This window comes from Clupea harengus, chromosome 3, assembly GCF_900700415.2.
Source record: "Clupea harengus chromosome 3, Ch_v2.0.2, whole genome shotgun sequence".
Lineage (NCBI taxonomy): Eukaryota > Metazoa > Chordata > Actinopteri > Clupeiformes > Clupeidae > Clupea > Clupea harengus.
The window spans coordinates 4,651,002-4,670,465 of NC_045154.1; the positions used below are offsets into that span (position 1 = coordinate 4,651,002).

Below are 19,464 nucleotides of genomic sequence, written 5' to 3' on the forward strand. Positions count from 1 at the left end.
AAGGGTAATTTATTGTAGCTGCTTTGGCTTCATTTGAAACCGTAACAGTACATAGGAAGGGAGCTGGATTTGTTTGTTATAAATGATGGCTTAGTGAACATACTTGGTATAGAAGTTAGTTTGAGGTCAGTATTGCCCTATTGCCCATTAGGGCCAGTGGCTTTTCGCTGGTACAGTACCTAACTTGTGTCAATTAGGTCACAAGTTAAGTCAAACTTACCCACTGCCTGAGAAGGAAAATGTTGGTATTATATTCATGATTTATGTTCATAATATGAAACTTTGAAACTTAAAACTGACTTAAAATATAATTCTCTCTTATTCTCCCCTTTCCGCATGATCAGTTCGGGTCTGTTCTGCCAAAAGCGTGTCAGTACAAAGACCGAGTGAGAGGAACCCATCACATTGTAAAAGGAGCCTAATGAAGTGACTTTCTGATTCCAGCGGGGTATTTCCATCTTGTATGGTTCCAGTTAGTGGCATCCTGCCTCAAAGTCGTTTTTCATTGGAGTTAGTTGTCAAGAGTGAATCTTCACATTTACCATACACAAAAGATGCACAGAAATGAATAGATGTGCCTACAACAATAAATCCGCATTATCATTATAATCAGCAACAGCAACAGCTTTTTGGGTTTCGTTTTTCATAGACATACAGCCGCCTCAATTTTATGCACATCTCGAAGAGAAGGCAGGCAAGAAATTGCCTCCGTGGTTAGATGTGCTGACCTGACTGAAAGAAATACAAAGAGTCTTTTCTTCGGGGGCACAACCACATCTCCCTATTTTTCTTTCTATTGAGATGAATTCTGGTTCGAGGATGCGTGCAGTAAGGGCACAGATAGTGAGAAAGGGGAGTCTCCAGTGAAATCGAGGGTCTATCATTAGCGGTGGATCCCCTTCAATCACAGCCTGGCTGAGCTGCTGTCAGTCATTAGCTAACCAAACACAGCCTGAGCACAGATCTATTCTTAGAACAAGATTAAACAAACTGAATCAAACTATGTCTATGTGTCAAAGTGTGAAAAACAAACTGAAAAGATGGCCTTTTACTACGTTTCTAAAAACCTGTTTTTGAGGAATAGTCCATTCTTATTCAGTGAATGAAGTTTGCTACACGACATTCACTAAAATCAGTTTTATGAAGCTGCTTTAAAGTTGTCATGCATAGAAAATTATTTAACATTGATATTATCTTCTTAAGCCTTTTCAGTAGATTCAGCCTGGTTTATTTTAGAATCAGAATGGTTTTGTCCAAATGCCACTGAAGCCCTCATGACTATAGTGACAGCCAGCCTTTTCTCTGGATGCACTGGTGTGGCAGTCAGACGCACCTGACAGCTTACATTGTAAACTTGGTTAAGTTTCCATGCCTGAGCTCTGACTTCAACACTGCAAACCTATGTGACCAGAGGTCTTTCAAGACTCCAGAAACAATCCCAGATGTCTTCCAGACAGTAAATAGCAAGAGTATTTACTTGACCTACCCCAGCTTTTACGAAGCGTCACAATCTTGGAGCATTCCCACGGGTGTTCATCGTCAACAAAGTAACGTCTCCTTTCCCGTGATCACAAATGAAGGCTCTGAAGCTCACTCTAGTTACTGTTCCGAGACTCGAGTGTCCTCAGAATTTTCCTTTTGGAGGTAAAGCACCCAACCCTCTCTCTCTCTCTCTCTCTCTCTCTCTCTCTCTTTCTCTGTCAGACAGGCAGCTGAGCATAGTTTCAGCTGGGCTAGAGTCCAAACAGACATGAAACTATTCTTATTTCTGTCTGCCATTTGAGGAGCAGGGCTGTACTTTTGGAGAGATTCCGTGGTCAAGCATGTAATTACACAGTGACCAGTTATGGTAAAATGTAATTGTAGACCTCATCAGTTCCTAGTCTGACTGCCAGAAGAACTAGGTAGAGAACTTTTTAAAAGTCCCACAAAAGCAAGACAGACCACATAAATAAATAAGGAGCTGGGATCCAGATGTGGGCCAGAGGGGAGGAGAGTGAGGGAGAAAGGGGGGGGGGAGGTACGTGCTCGTGGGGGAACAGAAAGCCATATGTCAGAATCGCCACCGCAGCAGAATGAAATCATATTTCTGACACGGCAAAAGAGTGTGTGTTTACCTTTGCGCAGAAGTCACAGGAGAGCTATGGGAAGGATGTTGTCTGAGTGTATGTTATTCCTGGACCCTGACAGGGAAACTTCCAAAGCTTCTCATTTCACCTCAGTGTTAGGAATGGGTAAGGAATCTCCTTGAGGATCACAGGATTAGAAAAAAAGCAAACGCTAGGTATATTTTTGTATATACAAAGAAAAAAGCACGTGCTATGGGGATTTAAGTTACAGGGACCTAATGTGAGGCCACTGCCAGCCAAATGTTTTGACTTTTTGAAAGAATCCTTAGCTCCTCAATATTTCCAGTGTCAGTATTCACATCACAAAAGTCTTTATTGAGAGTTTCCGTTACACTGATAATTGATATTATTCAAATATTCTTTTCCTTTTTCAGTTTTGTGTCTTGCTATACGTTTTAATACTATCCCATTAAGCCGGTTGCTATCTTGTATGCCTTCATATTTGCAGATTGGGTTACTAAAGGTAAAAGGGTGTAACGGTCGAGAATAAGGGAGTAGGATTCTAGCTCTCCACCATCTTATTTTCAACTGAAATAACCAAATATCTCCCAGCTGTTCACCATTAAGGCTGTTTTTTCCCTTGCTGGCAGAGAGAGGACATTGCAAAGGGAGAGACGCACAAACCAACCAAAACAAGCCCATGACTTCCAGTCTCCCACAATTATCAAAATATGGAGAGATTTTCCATCTTGCCGGAAAAGTTTCCATATGAAATCAAGAGTGTTAAAGGCTCCACGACTGGTTTAGTCCAACACAGGATGGCACACAGATGAAGGAGGAAGTTAGGGTAAAGTTTTGCGTAGAAAGACTGAAAATAAATGATAGATAAAAAGAGAGAAAGAGATTCACAGTAATATCAGCCCTTTGAGGAGGCCTGTGGCGGAAACTACAGTGGTTTTTAATAGCTGCTGATTTCACAGCGATTGAGATCAACCTTATACTGTAGCCTCCTTCGTAGAAAGGCCTGAGAGCTATTCCCCTCTGGATAAGTGAAAACTTGCTTTGATTCAGTAGTGATTGAGTCACATTTCAAGACCATTTTGGCAGCTCTAATTGGAACCATGTCACTTGTGTTGAGAGGGATTTGTGAGCTTTCTTCAGCTTTGATTGTTGTTTTACTGCTTGTCCTCCTGCCTACTCCTCCAGAGTTGACTTGCACATCCATTTTTTAAATACAGACGTGGACAAAATTGTTGGTACCCTTCATTTAAAGAAGGAAAAACCCACAATTGTCACTGAAATAACTTGAAACTGACAAGCTCCAGTTTTGTCCCATCGGTCCAAAGGACATTCTCCCAGAAGCCCTGTGGCTTGTAAATATGCATTTAGGCAAATTCCAGTTTCGCTTTTATATGATTTGCTTTCAACAGTGGTGTCCTCCTCGGTCGACCTTGGCTCAAACAGCGACTGATGGTGCGATCTGGCACTGATGTATCTTGACCTTGGAGTTCACCGCTCATCTCTTTGGAAGTTGTTCTGGGCACTTTGGTTACCATTTGTATTATCCGTCTCTTCAATTTGTCATCAATTTTCCTCTTGCAGCCACGTCCAGGGAGGTTGGCTACAGTCCCCTGGACCTTAAACTTCTGAATAATATGTGCAACTGTTGTCACAGGAATATCAAGCTGCTTGGAGATGGTCTTATAGCCTTTACCGTTAACATGCTTGTCTATAATTTTCTTTCTAATCTCCTGAGACAACTATGTCCTTAGCTTTCTGTGGTCCATGTTCAGTGTGGTACACACCATGATACCAAACACCAGTGACTACTTTTCACCCTTTAAATAGGCAGACTGACTGATTACAAGTTTGAAGAAGCCTGTAATGCTAATTAGAGCAGTGGTCCCCAAACACCGGGCCGCGGCCCGGTACCGGTCCGTGAGGCATTTCCTACCGGGCCGCAAAGAAAGAATAAATCATTTATATAATTTCCGTTGTATTAATTATTAGAGTCTGAAAGGTGTTTTATTTTGAAAAACGATCGGATTTTCCCCGACGTAACATTCGCCTGTGCCTCTTGACACGTCAAGACGCTTGTCTCGGTCACGTGATACGTTACTCAAAAAATAAACCTGCAAACTAGCGAAAATGAGTAAGAAACAAACGTCCTTGGAGAGCTTCTTTGCGAAGGGGAAAGGGCCTGAAGAGATGTGTGCACAATCCACAGACTCCACAGCAACGCGAAATCAACTTCAGACTGATCAAAATCATGTCAAAGCGGACCTAACTTCACCAGTGCAGAGGTGGAGGTATACTGTAATGTAGATGTGTCCATTCTATTCCAATATGGCTATATCCACGCGATTGAGTTTAATGCTTATTTAGTTATTCACTTACATTTGCAGTGTTCGTGTAGTGCTTTTTTATAACATTAGAATCATGAATTTAAATGTGAAACGTAATTGTTAATGATTCAAATATTCTCATATTTTTTTTTTATATAATTATTTAAATCCAAGGATGTCTGTAGAATCGACGTGAACGCAATCGCCAACGGTTTCTCACAAATTAAGCCCTTAAGAACAATCTGGCTGATTCACCACTGCTATTTAGCGTTCTGGTCCAAGAATTAAATTCTGGTCCAAGTTAAAAAGGAATCCCAGATGAGATAACTTTCATGAATGCCAGAATTGTCCCTGCAGTTACTTTTATACACGGAGGCGTAATTGCAACTCGCGTTCAAATGATAATTCCGTTTTAATTTGTGGATCAGGAATGAAACTGTGTATTTGATTTGTTTGTGTCAGTCCAACCCTTTGTATTTCGCCACAGAGGGAGCTTTCACTAAACAGTCATAGGTCCCCGACGTTTTTTTTTTCTCCCTCTGTCACATTGCGCGCCCCCCGCCCCCCACTTTGAGAACCACTGCTTTATAGCATAAAGTACAAGTCAGTACAATGGTGAGTTGTATTTTTCATGCACTTTAAACATTCGTTTTTATGCCGGTCGCGTTATTTTATTTTTGCTGTATTTATCTGCCGGTCCGTGAAAATAATGCCTACATTAAACCGGTCCGTGGTGCAAAAAAGGTTGGGGACCCCTGAATTAGAGGACACACCTTAGTTTAACATGTCTCTATGGTCAAATTATTTTAAATCTTTTCTAGGGGTACCATCATTTTTGTCCAGGCCAGTTTAATTCGTTTTTTTTTTTATTATTATTGTGTTGAACCACAATTCAAAAGCAATGTCTGATTTTCATTAGTTCACTTTCAGTATTTTTTTATTTATTATTATTTTTGTCAGTTTCAAGTTATTTCAGTGACCATTGTGGCTTTTTCTTCCTTTAACGGAAGGGTACCAACAATTTCATTTATAAAAGAGGCGTTACAGTGTTACAGTGACATCTAGTACCCAGGATTATGCAAACAAGCTTTTCTCTACAGGTCCTGAGATAAGTGTTTTGAGGAGTTCCAGGCCAAGGTACAATGCCTTAAAATGGGCTGAATGTATTCCTTGTAAACCTTTGCTCAGAGGGCTTCACCCAAAAGCATTTGACATTTCTCAGGACAAGAAAAGCTTTGAAGCTATAGAGATCATGACCTCAGGGTTCGGTGACTGTGGACAAGCGACCCATGGAGTGTTCCATCCATCTTCCGTCTTTTTTGTTTACCCAGGAGCACGACCTTTTCTAACATTGGCTGGACTCTGAGACTGTTCTCATATATTTACACCTTGTATGATAACAACAGAGCACAGACCTGTGTGCTTTGACTGCGCATGAAAGTTTTAAAGAGAAAAAAAAATCCACTCATGCTAACAGACGCTTTTGTCCAAAGTGACTTACAAAACGTTGATGAAATGAGAGTTTTGTCCTTCGGCGTGATTACCTGATTACCAGCAACAGTATTTTAAGGTATGGAGCTACCGCTATTTAGGTAGAGGAGTAAGCGATCATGAAGAGGCAGAGAAAAACGTAGACTTATTAAAAACTTTTCTGTAGATTTGCACCATGTAGAGAGATATTATATCAAACACTGTGTCTGAGTTATTGAGCTTGTGCGCTGGGAGAAGTGTCCGCACCAGCAAAACTAGTAGGCTACTTTGGATGCTTCCATACGCACGAAGCAACTAGATATCATTTTTGTTGTCATTGTTTTTGTATTCTCTCAATTGCCTATGTAGCCTTTCTGATGAGACTTTTTTTTTTTTAAGTTCTGTGATCAAATCAGGGATTTGCACGTCGTGTAAGTCATACCCCTTCAGAGCCGTGCAAGGAAGAAAACTCAGCTTCTATCACTAAACGTTTGAACAACAACAGATTTCAGACCTCAAGAAAGGCCATTCTGATCCAAGTTGCAGTCGGCCAAGTCATACCCCTTCAGAGCTGTGCAAGGAAGAAAACTCAGCTTCTATCACTAAACGTTTGAACAACAACAGATTTCAGACATCAAGAAAGGCCCTTCTGATCCAAGTTGCAGTCGGCTTCTAGGCTGTAGCAGGGGGACCACTGTGACAAGAAGTGGTCATCCCAGAAAGCATTGGGATGTATTGGAATGGTCAGGCAGCGTTTCTTCCTTTCTCTCGCCAGTCAAATATGTTTTATAATCATTCTTTTTTTGTTGTTTTTTGTTTATTTAATCTTAGGATGTTGGAGAACTATTCTACAAACTGTAATCAACAGCACAGTGGGTTGATAATTTGTTTTACAATGATGATCACTGTAGCTGCACTGTAAAAAAAACAAAATGGCAGGAAATCTCTATTTCCAAATGAATTGAATTCATTGATTCAAATATGTTGGATGAGCGGTTTATGTTCAAAACTGTATTGCAAAATAGAAAGCACAAAGCCACTTCCTGAATGGTCAATATGAATCGAAATTCAGATTTGTGTTCAGATGATGCCTCGCACCTCATGAATTGCTCAAAAGATCATAAGAGATCCCAAATCTGTTCATAATGCACCTCACGTATTGTTCTCTCTCACTGTATGAGCAGGAACATCAAAGACATTAGCATTAGCTTGTAGGTCAGGTTAATATTGGAGAGTGTGCCCCTACTTTTGTGTGTCTCTTAGATAGTCACGTATGTGGCTAGTGGGAAATATGTCTTATGATACATCCCCTACTTTTCTGAGAGCTATCATTATTCTCAGTGGTGGCTTTGGTCACTGCCATAATCAGTTTCACCCTTCAAATACCAATATCTTTTCTTTTTTTTTGGTGTCACAGATCTACTTTTCCCATCTCACGGTTATAGTGACCTACTACTGGTAATGTTAGCTATTGTCATCCTGCTTGCTTAGCCACAGGGTACTTTCACAGGATGTTGGACAGTAGGCAAAGATGAATCTAAAATCTTTAGATGAATCTAAAATATGAACTTTAAGTTCATAAAGTAGGTTCATAGGTTGATAATGATTGTTATCCAGCCAATGGGCTCTGAAATAATTGTAATCAATATATAGGGAATGGAAAAAGGCCAATCTCAAAATCTCAGAAATTGTGCAACAGGAGCTCCAGCCAAGCATCATAACTCACGATAACCTGAGGTAATCAACATATAATTAATGCACAGCAATGTTTTGTGCCCCTTTATAGTTGTTCATGAATTTACGTCCTTCAGATTATTCAGTATAACATCTGACAATAGCATGGCAACACACAAGAGCATGAGGCTTGATACCCTCTACCAAATGCTGTGATGTTGTTCATATTTGTGTGTAAAATATTGTATCATACATAGGCTATACATTTGGGAAATAATTTGAAAATAAGATTATGAGTGGCAATAAGACTTACCACTGAATGCCTTTGCCAGTTAGTTCTGTGAACAATCACAAGTACTTTGGACTGCAAATGGGACTTTGATTACAAACATTAAGAATGCCCCCTGTTGGAGACTGACTGTATGACAGCTAACACATTTTTCCACAGCAAAGCAGTAAAAGTTATCTTGGCTCTATTAGGCGTTATCCCATCTCAGTTTGTCACTGGGATTCGATCTGAAAACACAGAGTGCAGTCCCTGAGTGAGACAAATGGGACATTTTATCACATACGAAAAATCGAGCTAATTAGTGTGGATAATACAAATGCAACTAATTAGTCTGTATGACAAAAATCGAACTAATTAGTGTGGATAATAAAAGGAATGTTTCTGCTCCCTGGATTAATTTTATTCTGTTTATTCAATTCAATAATTGGTATAAAATGTGTGGTCTTGTCTTTGGGTGTAAATTTAGATTAGTCAAAGTTGCTCATTTATGTTAAACTCAATTGCCTCATAATCATAATAAGAATTATGCCCTCTTAAACTTATCAAAGTTCTCATAACTTTTTCTAGAATGTATTTATTTCAATCTGAGTATATGTATCGTTTAGCATTTCTTTTGCTGAATGCTAAATAAATGCTAAATGCTTCATCAAAAATTATATACTTTAAATTAGATTTCTTTAAATTCTAAATTCTTTCCATGAAGATCAACATATTTTCTTAACACCTTCCTCACTGCATGCAGTTGACTGCATGCTAAGGTGTGAGCAATTGCACATAACAACCAAACTATAGAAATAAATACACTTTACAATAAAGAGTAATCTCTTGTGTTAATTCTGAAGAACAACACATGTACCCAGACCCAAATGTATCTAAAATACGTTTTAATCTTGCTGAAATTCACAGTCATTACAATATTAATATCTTGAATGTCTTGTCTTCTGTCTTCTTCAAAGTACAGGAACAGACTGTACAATCATGTCATGTAAATGTTTTACATCAAGGCACAAGACACAGCCATGGAGAGGGAGCCATGGATAGGCTGAACTTTAATGTTGTCCCCGAGGTATGGCAGAGCACTGCTGGGACATGGACAGAGGGGTGGGGTGCGGTACGGTGCGGTGCGGTGCGGTGCCATGATACATATGTACTCTATGTCAAAGAAAGGAAATAAACACTAGGGTTTCTTTATTTTATTTCATATCAAAAAATAAGATATATTTCCCTCTATATTTTTGTGGGGAGGGGGGTTGGGAAGTCGTGTGATGTACATAGCAAAAGTAATATTTTTCGTCTTTTTTGTCATGATTGCCCAAAGCAAAATGGAAGGGTTATAACATCAAAAGAGCCTGTGGGAGTCCGTGTTGTGTCCTGGAAGCAGCTCTTCTGTTGACAGGGACGATGAATGTGGTGGCTGTCAGTTTGTTTCTGCCTAGATTGGATATGATGTCATCTTGTTGAGAAGGGTCAACCTCTGCAGTAGAAGAGCAAGGGGAATAAAGTGGTTAATGTTGAGCCACCTGAATGAAGAGGGCTGTAGTGACTTCAAGAGACATTGCTCATCTGTGCTGAGTAGGTATCATAGTGCCTACAGTTTTGCTAATACAACTCTCTAAACTCCCAACTGAGAGTTAGATGATAGCCAACAGTCCATTGTACTAGATCGCAAACATGCAAACCTAAAAGTATAGGGAGACCTATTCACCATTTCCCTGAAGGCAGGTGGAATCACATCTGGGTGTTTCTCCTCCGCCGTCCGAATGCATGGGCACCTACATTAGTGGGCACAAAACTGCTGCTGCCGATGCCCCCCGACCTGCTTAGGAAGTCAGCCAGGCGATGAGTCACGCAGGTGGCTGTGTTGCATGCTCGCTTCTGTGCTGTAACGCTGCTTCAAGAGAGACAGTGACATGTTAAACAAGTGCCATTCACATGTCGCCGAACTTAATCACATACATACATAACACACACACACTCTCACACACACACACGCACACACACACACACACACACACACACACACACACACTGACACAGACACTGTCCCATGCCTTGGGTGTTTCTTTCACTCCCGCAACACATCCACATACATTACATAAACATGCTTGAAATTACGGTGTGAAGTATAAGAACATCTTAAGAGGATCTTACCTGTGGCGATGACATTACAGAGGTGTTATTGCTCATGACATGCAGGTTGTGTATTTCAGAATAACCTTTTGATTTAAATAAGCTACTTTCAGTTTTTGCTATGTATAGGAAAAAATGAAAAAGCTTCCTGATATAAAAATAAGTTTATTAAACAAATAAAAAACAGTAACACATGAAAGAACCATAGCTTTTTGTTTAATTGGACTGGATTTGACTGCTGCATTTAATTGATGCCGTCTTTAACCACGGCATCCAAGGAGGGAACGTAATATTCACATTCACAATCACACAAAATGAATTACGTCTAAACAAAAACATACGATTCTCTGAAATTTTGCACATTTTTCTCTGTCATAACTGAAAAAAAATCAAAGGGATAAGTAGAAGATGTCTTTGATTTGAAGACATGGTTCAGGAGGAGGGGGGTTTTCTCTGAAGTCAGTCAAGCAGGCAGTATCCACATGCACCAAGACCACTGAGTAAAGAACAAACACACTGGGGGGACAGGCATGAGAGGGGGGGGGGGGGAGAGAGGCGTTAGATGGCATCAACAAGCTCCAGGTTGCTGGTGTAATGGCTGTTGACAGGTAGGCTGCGTTTCCTGCCGGGTGTGCCGGCTCCCACGTCCGTGCGGAACGTTTGTAATTTGTGCATCTCCTGGGACAGTTTGCCCAGTGCGCAGGTGCTGAGATTGGAGCAGCGCTTGGACAAGGGTCTGTCCCAGCTGTGAGGAGAGACAACATGCAGAGATAGGCTCACAGACCTGAGGAAGCATGCAGGGATCATGCCACCCACACTCCCCCCTCATTAAACCCCTGCCCCCATCCCATCATACCACTAGCATCATCATCCCTTGCTTGCATGCATTCCAAACAGGAACAGAAATGCATTCTTTGTCTTCCCAACTTTTTTTTTAACATTTTTGAACAGCTGAATCTATTATTCATGCTTGTCAGCAAATTATGCTATAATCGCATGCTCTTGCATTCCACCTTCGTTTACCATTCGCAAATACTAATTTCCCTTCTACCATGCAAGTCATAACATGATATAGAAAAAGGAAATCATGCTTTGTTAGATCATCTGAGGTTTGGTATGTCCTTAGGCAGGCAAGCAGGCTCTTGCAAATTGGTCTTGGATTAACAAAACATTCTTCATCATGCAAAGCACAAAAGAAAATGACAAAGAATTTGTGTCATTAATTTAAACTCTTTTCAGAAGAAAAGAAAAGAAGTCGCTGACTACTTTACAGAGCACGTACCTCTAGTTTCAAAATGTAACTGGAACAGTAAATACTGCTCAACAGTCTGAAAGAGGACTGTATTATTGATCCAATTCACTTAAAGTCACTGATCTGGTTGCTTATCAAATTTCACATGAAAATATACATGATCTCGCAGGAGGAGCAAAAGGCAAAAAGATATTAAGTAAATATGTACCTATTTCCTTCATTCACTTGCTGTTCCAGCTCCTCGGCTGTCATCTGCACAAACTCCTTGACAATGGCGTTTAGTAACCGCCGGGCTTCATAGTCTGTCAGCGTGACCCGGTCTGTCATAGACTCTAAACCAGGTCTGCAGAGAGGAAGCCACAGTAGTCAGAGACCAGAGCAGACCAATGACAAAATGGCCACCCATGAGTTCTTGAAACAGTTTGAGGCTGTCTGATGGCACACCGGCTAGAAGGCAATCACAGCTGCACTGGGGAAGGGATGCTTGCCAAGACTATGCTATAGCCAAGACTGTGCTATGCTATGAATATGCTATGGGTACTCACCCTAAAAGGCTGGGAGGGGTTTGAGTAGATCGTATAGATTGAGTATAGACTTTATGGGTATGCATGTGCATATGACATTTTTTCAATGCTTTCCATGAGAGTACCTCTACTGAAATGGACTTCTCAATGATAGGGATTTTATTTAACAGATTGTTGTTTGTTTGTAGCTATCTGATTCAATTATTATAGGCATTGTTTTGTGAATCGAAAATGCTATAGGGTTTAGTGAATGAATTCACTGGATCAACATAGGTCATATTCTGTGCCACGATCTTCTGAGTTGTACTAATTCTGTCTGGCTACAGCACTGCAGGTGTGCCTCACCTGGTAGGAGCTGCGTGGGAGCTGTACATCTGGCAAATAACCAGGGCATAAGCAACAAGAAAGGCAGAGATCTTCAACATGAACATGGTTTCCTACAGCAAAGAAAATGTCAGAAAATATTGTCAGTTTCTAAAATATTAGCCAACACAGAGCTTGCATACACAGTCAAGACTTAAAACTCCGGGTGAACCCTATAGAATAACAGTAAAACTTAGGCAATCCAACAAAATTTGTAAGAAAATAGTAAACCTGACTTGTAAAAGGGAGCCAAAGAGAACTGATCAATTTATTGCACTCTGAAAGGAAATAAACCCCAGCAGGTCAGCTATCATATGCCCCCTAGTGCAGATATCTCTCCCGCACACACACACACACACACGAGCACACACACACACACACACACACACACGAGCACACACACCACAGTATCCTTTAGACTGTTGGAGTCTCCACACCAGCTGCAGTCCATATTTAATATCAAGGATGGAATTTGTAGACGGGATAGTCCATGAGAGCCCCAGGGCTGAATAGATTGGTGGTCCAGCGAGCGCCACCATCCCACTGATAACACCAGCCCCCCCCTCCCCCCTCCCCCCAGAGACCAAGTGCATTAGTGTAATGAGCTGCCACCACACTCCCATGGACAACCAAAGGGGAAAAATCACTCTACGTCTCCTTCAGAGAGCCTCCACATGCAAACTCCTCTCACTCTCCCACTCTCATGTTCATGCCAGCCACACAGCGCAAACCAACTGACAGCCCTGACCCCTCCGTCCACTCCTCAATCCAATTAAAGCCATCTCATCATCACCACTCCTGTCCCGAGTGCAAGTCCCAGCTCCCCTCTGAGTCGGAGCTAACAGACGCTGTCAGAACAGACCTCACGCTTTCCCAGTCACACTCTGAGTGCACCCTGTCAACAACAACAACAAAAAAACAAACTCTCAACTTACCTTAAAATTGCTGGGTCTTCCGGCACAAAAATATACACCGTAGGTAAATGGATAAATTTGTATGAAACACTGAGTGGACTTCTCTCAACTTGGTGACCAACTCTTGACTCTGTTGCATGCAGCTACAATGCACAAGCCTATATATCCACCACTAGGATTTGTGTATTGACTGTGTAGGTGTTTAATTATGTGCCACCAGCCAATCATCCTGCACAGATACTCCAGCCAGCCAATGTGAAGCTATCCTTGGTTTCTGGCACACTAATAAGTCCTACGGCTTCGCAATGACGTCATGTTTGAGCCACTAAGTGCTCCATTCACAAAATCCACCCCTCCTTTGGAGCATTTGATACCCAAATTTACATTAATGTCATCAATTAAATGGAAGCAAATCAAATGAATGGCCACCATATCTATTCCAGACAATTTATATTTCATGGGCTTCCAAAAACAAGATACATTTTGAAATGACAAATCATGAAGGCTGCGGACTTGCTGGCAGAGCCATCTACTGGTCAAATAATCACACTTCATGCCATTTGTCTACGTCCACAAGTGACACAAGCGTGCTTGTGTGTCATTTATTGCAGTGCTTAACTCAATAGAGAGTGTAAGTGCTATATACATTTAGGATAAATATAAGGCTGCTGCCTAAAGCTGAAATGCTTCTAAAATTGCAAGTTATCTGGAAACTTTGCTGGCAAAGAAGGCCGTTTTGGTCGTTTTTGTCTGCATCAGGAAAATGAAACAAATATAGTGACTTAGATGGTGATTCTGTTTTCATTTTAAAATGAAGAGAGCTAATTGTTCATGCTACACACACTCATACCTGATGGAAGGAGCTGAGATGTTCTTCACTATCTGCATCTCCCATGCCAACACATTTATGTACAGTACATGTGGAACAGAATGGCCAGAACTGTAAGCGTAAGTCAATGATTCGATTACCCTGGGGGCTAGCATAAGACAATATCCATCAGCATTTCAAGGCTTCTACTAGATGTGTTTTTTGTTTTTACAGTATTTAAACCTATTTCTTTAAAATAGAAATAAATGTATTTATTTGTTTATGTTAATTTACTGTGTCTGTACAAATGTTATTTAGGTTCACAAGACGTCTCTCTCTCTTTCTTTCTCTCTCTCTCTCGCTCTCTAAATATATATATATACTGTATATATATATATATATATATATATATATATATATATATATATATATATATATAAAGCTGAGGCCTGAGTCCTGCAGCACACACAGAGGAGCCCTATTAGATAGGATGAGCTTTTTTAGTGCTATTGAGCAGCGAGCCCCATGGATGACAGAGGAGCTAAATCACTGTAAAATGGACCTCTGCAAGGTCCCAGCGACTACTTAGGACCCTGGGGAGGTGATACGCGTTTCTCTGTGTGTTTTAGCCAAAAATACCAATTCTTGATGTTTGTGTATAACATCCGGTTGAAATGTAAAGTGATATATGCCTTGGTGTACATGTGAAAAACTCCCCAGTCACGGTCACCAGTGGTTGGATCCATTAGGAGTTGTGCTCCCTCATGACCAAACTTTTAGGATCAATGAGTTAACCTTTTAGCTCGTATTTGGCTTGGTACACCTGGCTCGTCCATTGTACTGTAAGTTATTGTAGTAGACACTTAATGATTTTGTTTTCTGAGCAAAGTGAAGACTGACATTTTAAGTAACGTGAATCTGTGTTCAATGCACTGGTCCCAATGTTCTTTTTTAATATTCTCTTTTATACTGTGAATATAGCTAGCATTCATTTTTAAATGAGGTATATTTATCAGCTTCCATTGAAGTTTTATAGGTAAACCTCAAGGTCACTGTTTAACTGCCCTTATTCTTAAGCGTAAAGAATAAATACAGCACACAGCAAATGAGGTTGTGTTTGGTTAAGTGGTTTCCTAAAGGCTTCTGTTTAAGAATTGAATTAAAAACAGTAGAAGAGAGAGGTTCATTGAATTTAGATGCATACAAAGAGTGCATCTCAGACGCCATCATGTCCTGTCAATGAGGATTGTTTGTTCACCTGCACAGGGTGTCCCCTTTTAGGTCCAGTCCAGTACCTTGATTTCTTTAAACAAGGCAACACACACAAACCACACACAAACCACATATACACCCAAAGGGAAAAAAGGGATGAGAAAGACTGCCGTACCAACACTGGACGACAGGCAATCATTTAAAAAACTGAATGCAACATCGTTTAACTTGTTAGTTCAAACCGCGCAGCCCGCTCGGTGCATCCTCAGACATTAAGGAAATTAGATTTAATCATTTGAGTGTTTGGGCATCAATCAGACGCCCACAGAGCAGGGTGGGGATCTTTAGTTTCCCGTGACATCATCTGTTTTAAGGAATAAGAGCTATGAATGTCTGTTTCTTTGGTATTTCCACTGAAATCATTTAGACAGAGAAGGAGAGACTGTGCACTTCCTGTGCCTTCCTATGGCTTGACACTGCATTCAACTTAATCAGTAGTGGTGCAGCTTTTTCAAAGGAGGGGAGAAGAGAGTGATCAAGCCTCTGATATCTTAAAGAAAACTTGGCTCTTTGGATTGGAACTGGATCAGGATCAATCCCAGAACTTGGACTGGGTCCCACAGTATTTATAGAAAGTCAAATATTATGCCATGATGAAATGTGGCCAAGGTCCAGACCTCACTGCAATTTCTGCCACTACAGCAAAGCTGTGAATTAAAGACATTTTTTGTGAGAGCTTTTTGTGGGCTATTTTTATTTGCAGAAAATGTAGCACTTCTTAAAAACCAAGTACACCTAATATTTTAGATATATCATACATACTTGGGTTTCTTGAGAATGCTGAAAAAGTGTCAATCCCCACTGCGTTTACTGTTGGAATTGTCAGCGCACAAATCCAGCTGTAGCCCAGTACAACTCTGATTTCAAAAGTGCTTGATTAATGGTGTTTGCACAAAAGAGCTCCTTATTATGTGCTATCGAAACGAACCTTCCAGAGCCTAGGGGATATATGGTTGCAAGATTTAAATCGAAACCTAAATCCAACATTCATGTTGTCCCTATTTGTGTTATAAAAATGTTGTTTATGCCAGATATACAAATCAGCAGGAAACACTGTATTTCAATACAGTCATCAGCAAGGAGTGACTCCACATTGCATTAAAGCATTGAAATCTCAAAACAGCAAGCCAGCACAAATCAGCAAAATGACATGTTCGTCTGGACTTCACTGTGGCCTTCAAAGTCATCTTCAAAATACCCAGGCAAAGGATATTAAATATTTATTTACATTTAGATTAAGATGATAAGTAGGGCTCTGTAAGGTGAAGTGTTTGCATGTTTGTGTGTGAGGAGGTGAATTTCTGGGATTTGTTGTCTTGTGGGATTAGTATGGCTACTGTGAAATGGACCCTAATGACACACCATAAGAACTTGTTTGACCAATGACAAGCAACTGGCTCCAATTCAAATGTGACAGAGTGTCATGTGTGATGTGGTTGTGTTGTGTCGCTGGCACTTGGCCCTTGTAGTTGTCATTTTGTGATTGAATATATAAACATGGCCCAAGGCAGCCTTTGGCGGACGCATCTTACGTTGGCAGTCAACAGATCTATGAGCTTTTTTCTATCGCTATTCTTGTTCTGTCTAGCTAACTAACTGTGCATATTTTCAAATGAGGAGGGAGGGGACAACTTTCCAATTAACAGCAGTTTTATACTAAAGGGCACAAAATGACAAAATACACATTCAAAAACTTTTCAGTTGGTGGCTCAAGCTGGATAGTTACAGGGAAGAGTTGTGTTGATTATGTTTCAGTGTCAATAGACCATTATCATCTATGAGAGGGTAAATTAAATAATTCAAGCATTTTGAACATGTGGCTGTTTGGGTGTGTGAGGTTTGCTGCAGTTATTTTATTTGCCTTGGCAGTTAACAAGTCTGTTATTGATGGGACTTGACAGTCTGTGATCTTCTGAGCTGACCGAAACCATAGGGTGCTGCCTGATCTTGGAGAGAGAAGAGGCAAAGGGGATTCAGCCCGTGACGTAGAAAATGTTGAAGGTGTAGGTCAAAGCTGACTGTATCCACAACAATTTATGGGAGCATATATTTCACAGAAGAAGGATGTTACTGTATTCCTCAGATGTACGCTATCTCTTCATGGTTCATGCGTCATGGGTCATGGTTCGAGCCTAAGCAGTATGTTTGATACCATCTGCATGTAACATGAGCTGGCAGTTATTTAAACTTTTCACATTATCATCTGTGAGAACAACCAACATTAGCATGATCAGCATGACCAGAGATGCAAAGGGAATCCACAGAAAAGGTCAGAACGCCCCTGTGATGTTCCACTGATCCAGAGTTCTGTCCAAAACTCATGTGGAAGCTGACAGTATTCAGACAGATGATATTTAAATGCTGTTTTCATGAAAAAAAAAACATCTACGGGTGTGGACACAGCACAAACCAGCCCAGAGACAGAATGTAGACCATAGGATGCTTCTCTCCATAGCTAGACGAAGCTGCTTCCCTCTACTCTAATCAGAGACCACACCTTGCTACGGGCGACCCAGAGTAAGGGGTGTGGAGGGAGGGGGAGGTGGAACCCATTGGGAATAATCATGAGGGTAAAGGTTGTCATTGGATACGAACCCTGAATCCTTCTTGGCTCCAAAAGGGAATAACACAAACCATGTTTGATGACACCTGAAGCAAGATATACCATGTCCTCCAGCACAGAGAGAGTTTCCCCACAACAGACATTGATGGTATGACAAAGACAATTATGCTATGATATCTCCAGTCTAAATGAACCACCCTCATTCTCCATAGTCAAAGTTAGTTTATTGTGGCACAAACGACACACAGCAACACACACGTGCATTTTAGGTGGCGACACAGGACACACACACACACACACACGCAGGCCGAGGTCGCAGTGAATTTTTCCTCTGCATTTTTCCCATCCGGGACTGTCCTTCCTCCAGGACCCCAGGAGCAGTGGGCAGCCTTTAGGCGCCCAGGGACCAAGTCAAGTGATCCGTCCGTCTTGGTCAGGGACGGACAGGAGAGTGTTCTGTTCTTCTGCATGTTTTTCTGTTGGGGATCTTAGTGGAGGAAACCCCTTGTGAACACGGGGAGAACATGCAAACTCCACAAAGAAAGGCCCAGGAGATAGCCCACCTGAGTACTGAAGGCCTGGGGAGAACCTGCCCCCAGTACCAACAGGGTGCCAAAGCACACTTCCATCACTTACGTCACTCATGGTTCCTATCGTGCTGGGAGAGTATCTACCTTGAAGCAGAAGCTACAAAAGGCCCTCAAAATGGCGTTTGAAGAACTATGATCGTTCTCACTTCCTGCAGAAGTTTTTCATTAAAAAGACAGTGTGCAACAATTTGCCACTTTTTCAAACATGTATGTATAAGCAATTAGTACTGGTAAAGAGTACTATCATCAATTAGTACTATCATCTTCAAATACATTTTCATGGTATATGGTATATGGTTATGTCAACCAACTGAAAAGGGCACACGTCACCCCGCTACTCATTGAGCTCCACTGGCTGCCGGTAGCTGCTCGCATTAAGTTCAAGTCACTTATGCTTGCCTACAGAGTGCTTGCTGGTTCTGCTCCCACCTACCTAAATGCTCTTGTAAGGGCAAATGTTACACACAGGACGCTGCGCTCGTCTAGTGAGCGTCGTTTGGCACTGCCGTCTGTGCAAGCACGGCAATCCAGACTATTCTCATGTGTAGTTCCACGTTGGTGGAACGAACTGCCTAGTACTACCAGAGCAGGGGCGTCCCTCTCTACCTTCAAGAAGCTTTTGAAGACCCAACTCTTCAGAGAGCACCTCCCTTCCTAACTGGCACCTTGACTAGCGCTTAACTCGCACTTCAGCAGTTACATTCCTGCACTTCTTTTTCCTTTCTAGGTCGTTTTTCTAATTCTTATGTAAAGTAGTATTTATTGTCACACCATGTTTTTTATTGCTCTTAGCTTGACTGTTCTCTCCCTTGTACGTCGCTTTGGACAAAAGCATCTGCTAAATGACTAAATGTAAATGTAAATGTAAATGTAAATGTCAAGGACAATTAAAACACCTGCTATTCCAACTGCACTGCACAGCAGTTGTGTGGTCTAGGTCAGAACACCCCACGGAAATGTTTAAAAAAAAAGCTTTCACAGCTTTCAACATCAGCAACTAGCACCAAGCGACAAGAGGCTTTTTCAGAAATGAGATTACTAGTTTTCAATCCAAAACTCCTTACTGCTGCTTTAAGGCCCACAATGCCTTGAGAGTGGTTAACAGTTGTAGCTGGCATTGTAGTCCCAACCCCTCCATACTTGCAGTGGTTTAAGGCACAGGTCCCAAAGTGAGTTTGCTTCACCTCGACCACAGCCACTA

General features: G+C 41.2%; 2 protein-coding genes across 5 annotated transcripts in view; both read right to left on the reverse strand.

The window, feature by feature from the left end:
- LOC105911282 (INSC spindle orientation adaptor protein) overlaps window positions 1-2,301 on the reverse strand; it is a 39,685-nt gene extending 37,384 nt beyond the window's left edge. The window contains exon 1 of the mRNA XM_031564300.2: window positions 1,487-2,301. The gene's annotated coding sequence lies outside the window, so the exon portion shown is untranslated. The remainder of the gene's footprint in view (window positions 1-1,486) is intronic.
- Window positions 2,302-8,744: 6,443 nt separating this feature from the next.
- Window positions 8,745-13,226, reverse strand: LOC105911277 (calcitonin gene-related peptide-like). 4 transcript variants are annotated; one of them, XM_031562742.1, is made up of 5 exons: window positions 13,052-13,226; window positions 12,099-12,190; window positions 11,438-11,572; window positions 9,553-9,735; window positions 8,745-9,321 (listed from the first exon to the last, which is right to left on the reverse strand). In XM_031562742.1, exons 2-4 carry the CDS (start codon window positions 12,182-12,184, stop codon window positions 9,576-9,578), a joined length of 381 nt encoding a protein of 126 aa, XP_031418602.1. In that variant the 5' UTR covers window positions 12,185-12,190; window positions 13,052-13,226; the 3' UTR covers window positions 8,745-9,321; window positions 9,553-9,575. The 4 variants fall into 4 exon arrangements, with proteins under 4 accessions (XP_031418602.1, XP_031418594.1, XP_012695516.1 ...); XM_031562734.1 differs by having other exon boundaries at window positions 9,553-9,738; XM_012840062.2 differs by lacking the exons at window positions 8,745-9,321; window positions 9,553-9,735 and adding an exon at window positions 10,058-10,722.
- Between the last annotated feature and the right edge of the window lie 6,238 nt (window positions 13,227-19,464).

What these genes read in the sequence shown, in the direction of transcription:
- LOC105911277 (XM_012840062.2), bottom strand. Translation starts at nt 12,184, where the DNA reads ATGTTCATGTTGAAGATCTCTGCCTTTCTTGTTGCTTATGCCCTGGTT. An exon ending in TCCCACGCAGCTCCTACCAG is followed by an intron (nt 11,573 to 12,098) that starts GTGAGGCACACC and finishes TCCTCTCTGCAG; the next exon opens with ACCTGGTTTAGAGTCTATGA. An exon ending in CAAGTGAATGAAGGAAATAG is followed by an intron (nt 10,723 to 11,437) that starts GTACATATTTAC and finishes CTCTCCTCACAG; the next exon opens with CTGGGACAGACCCTTGTCCA.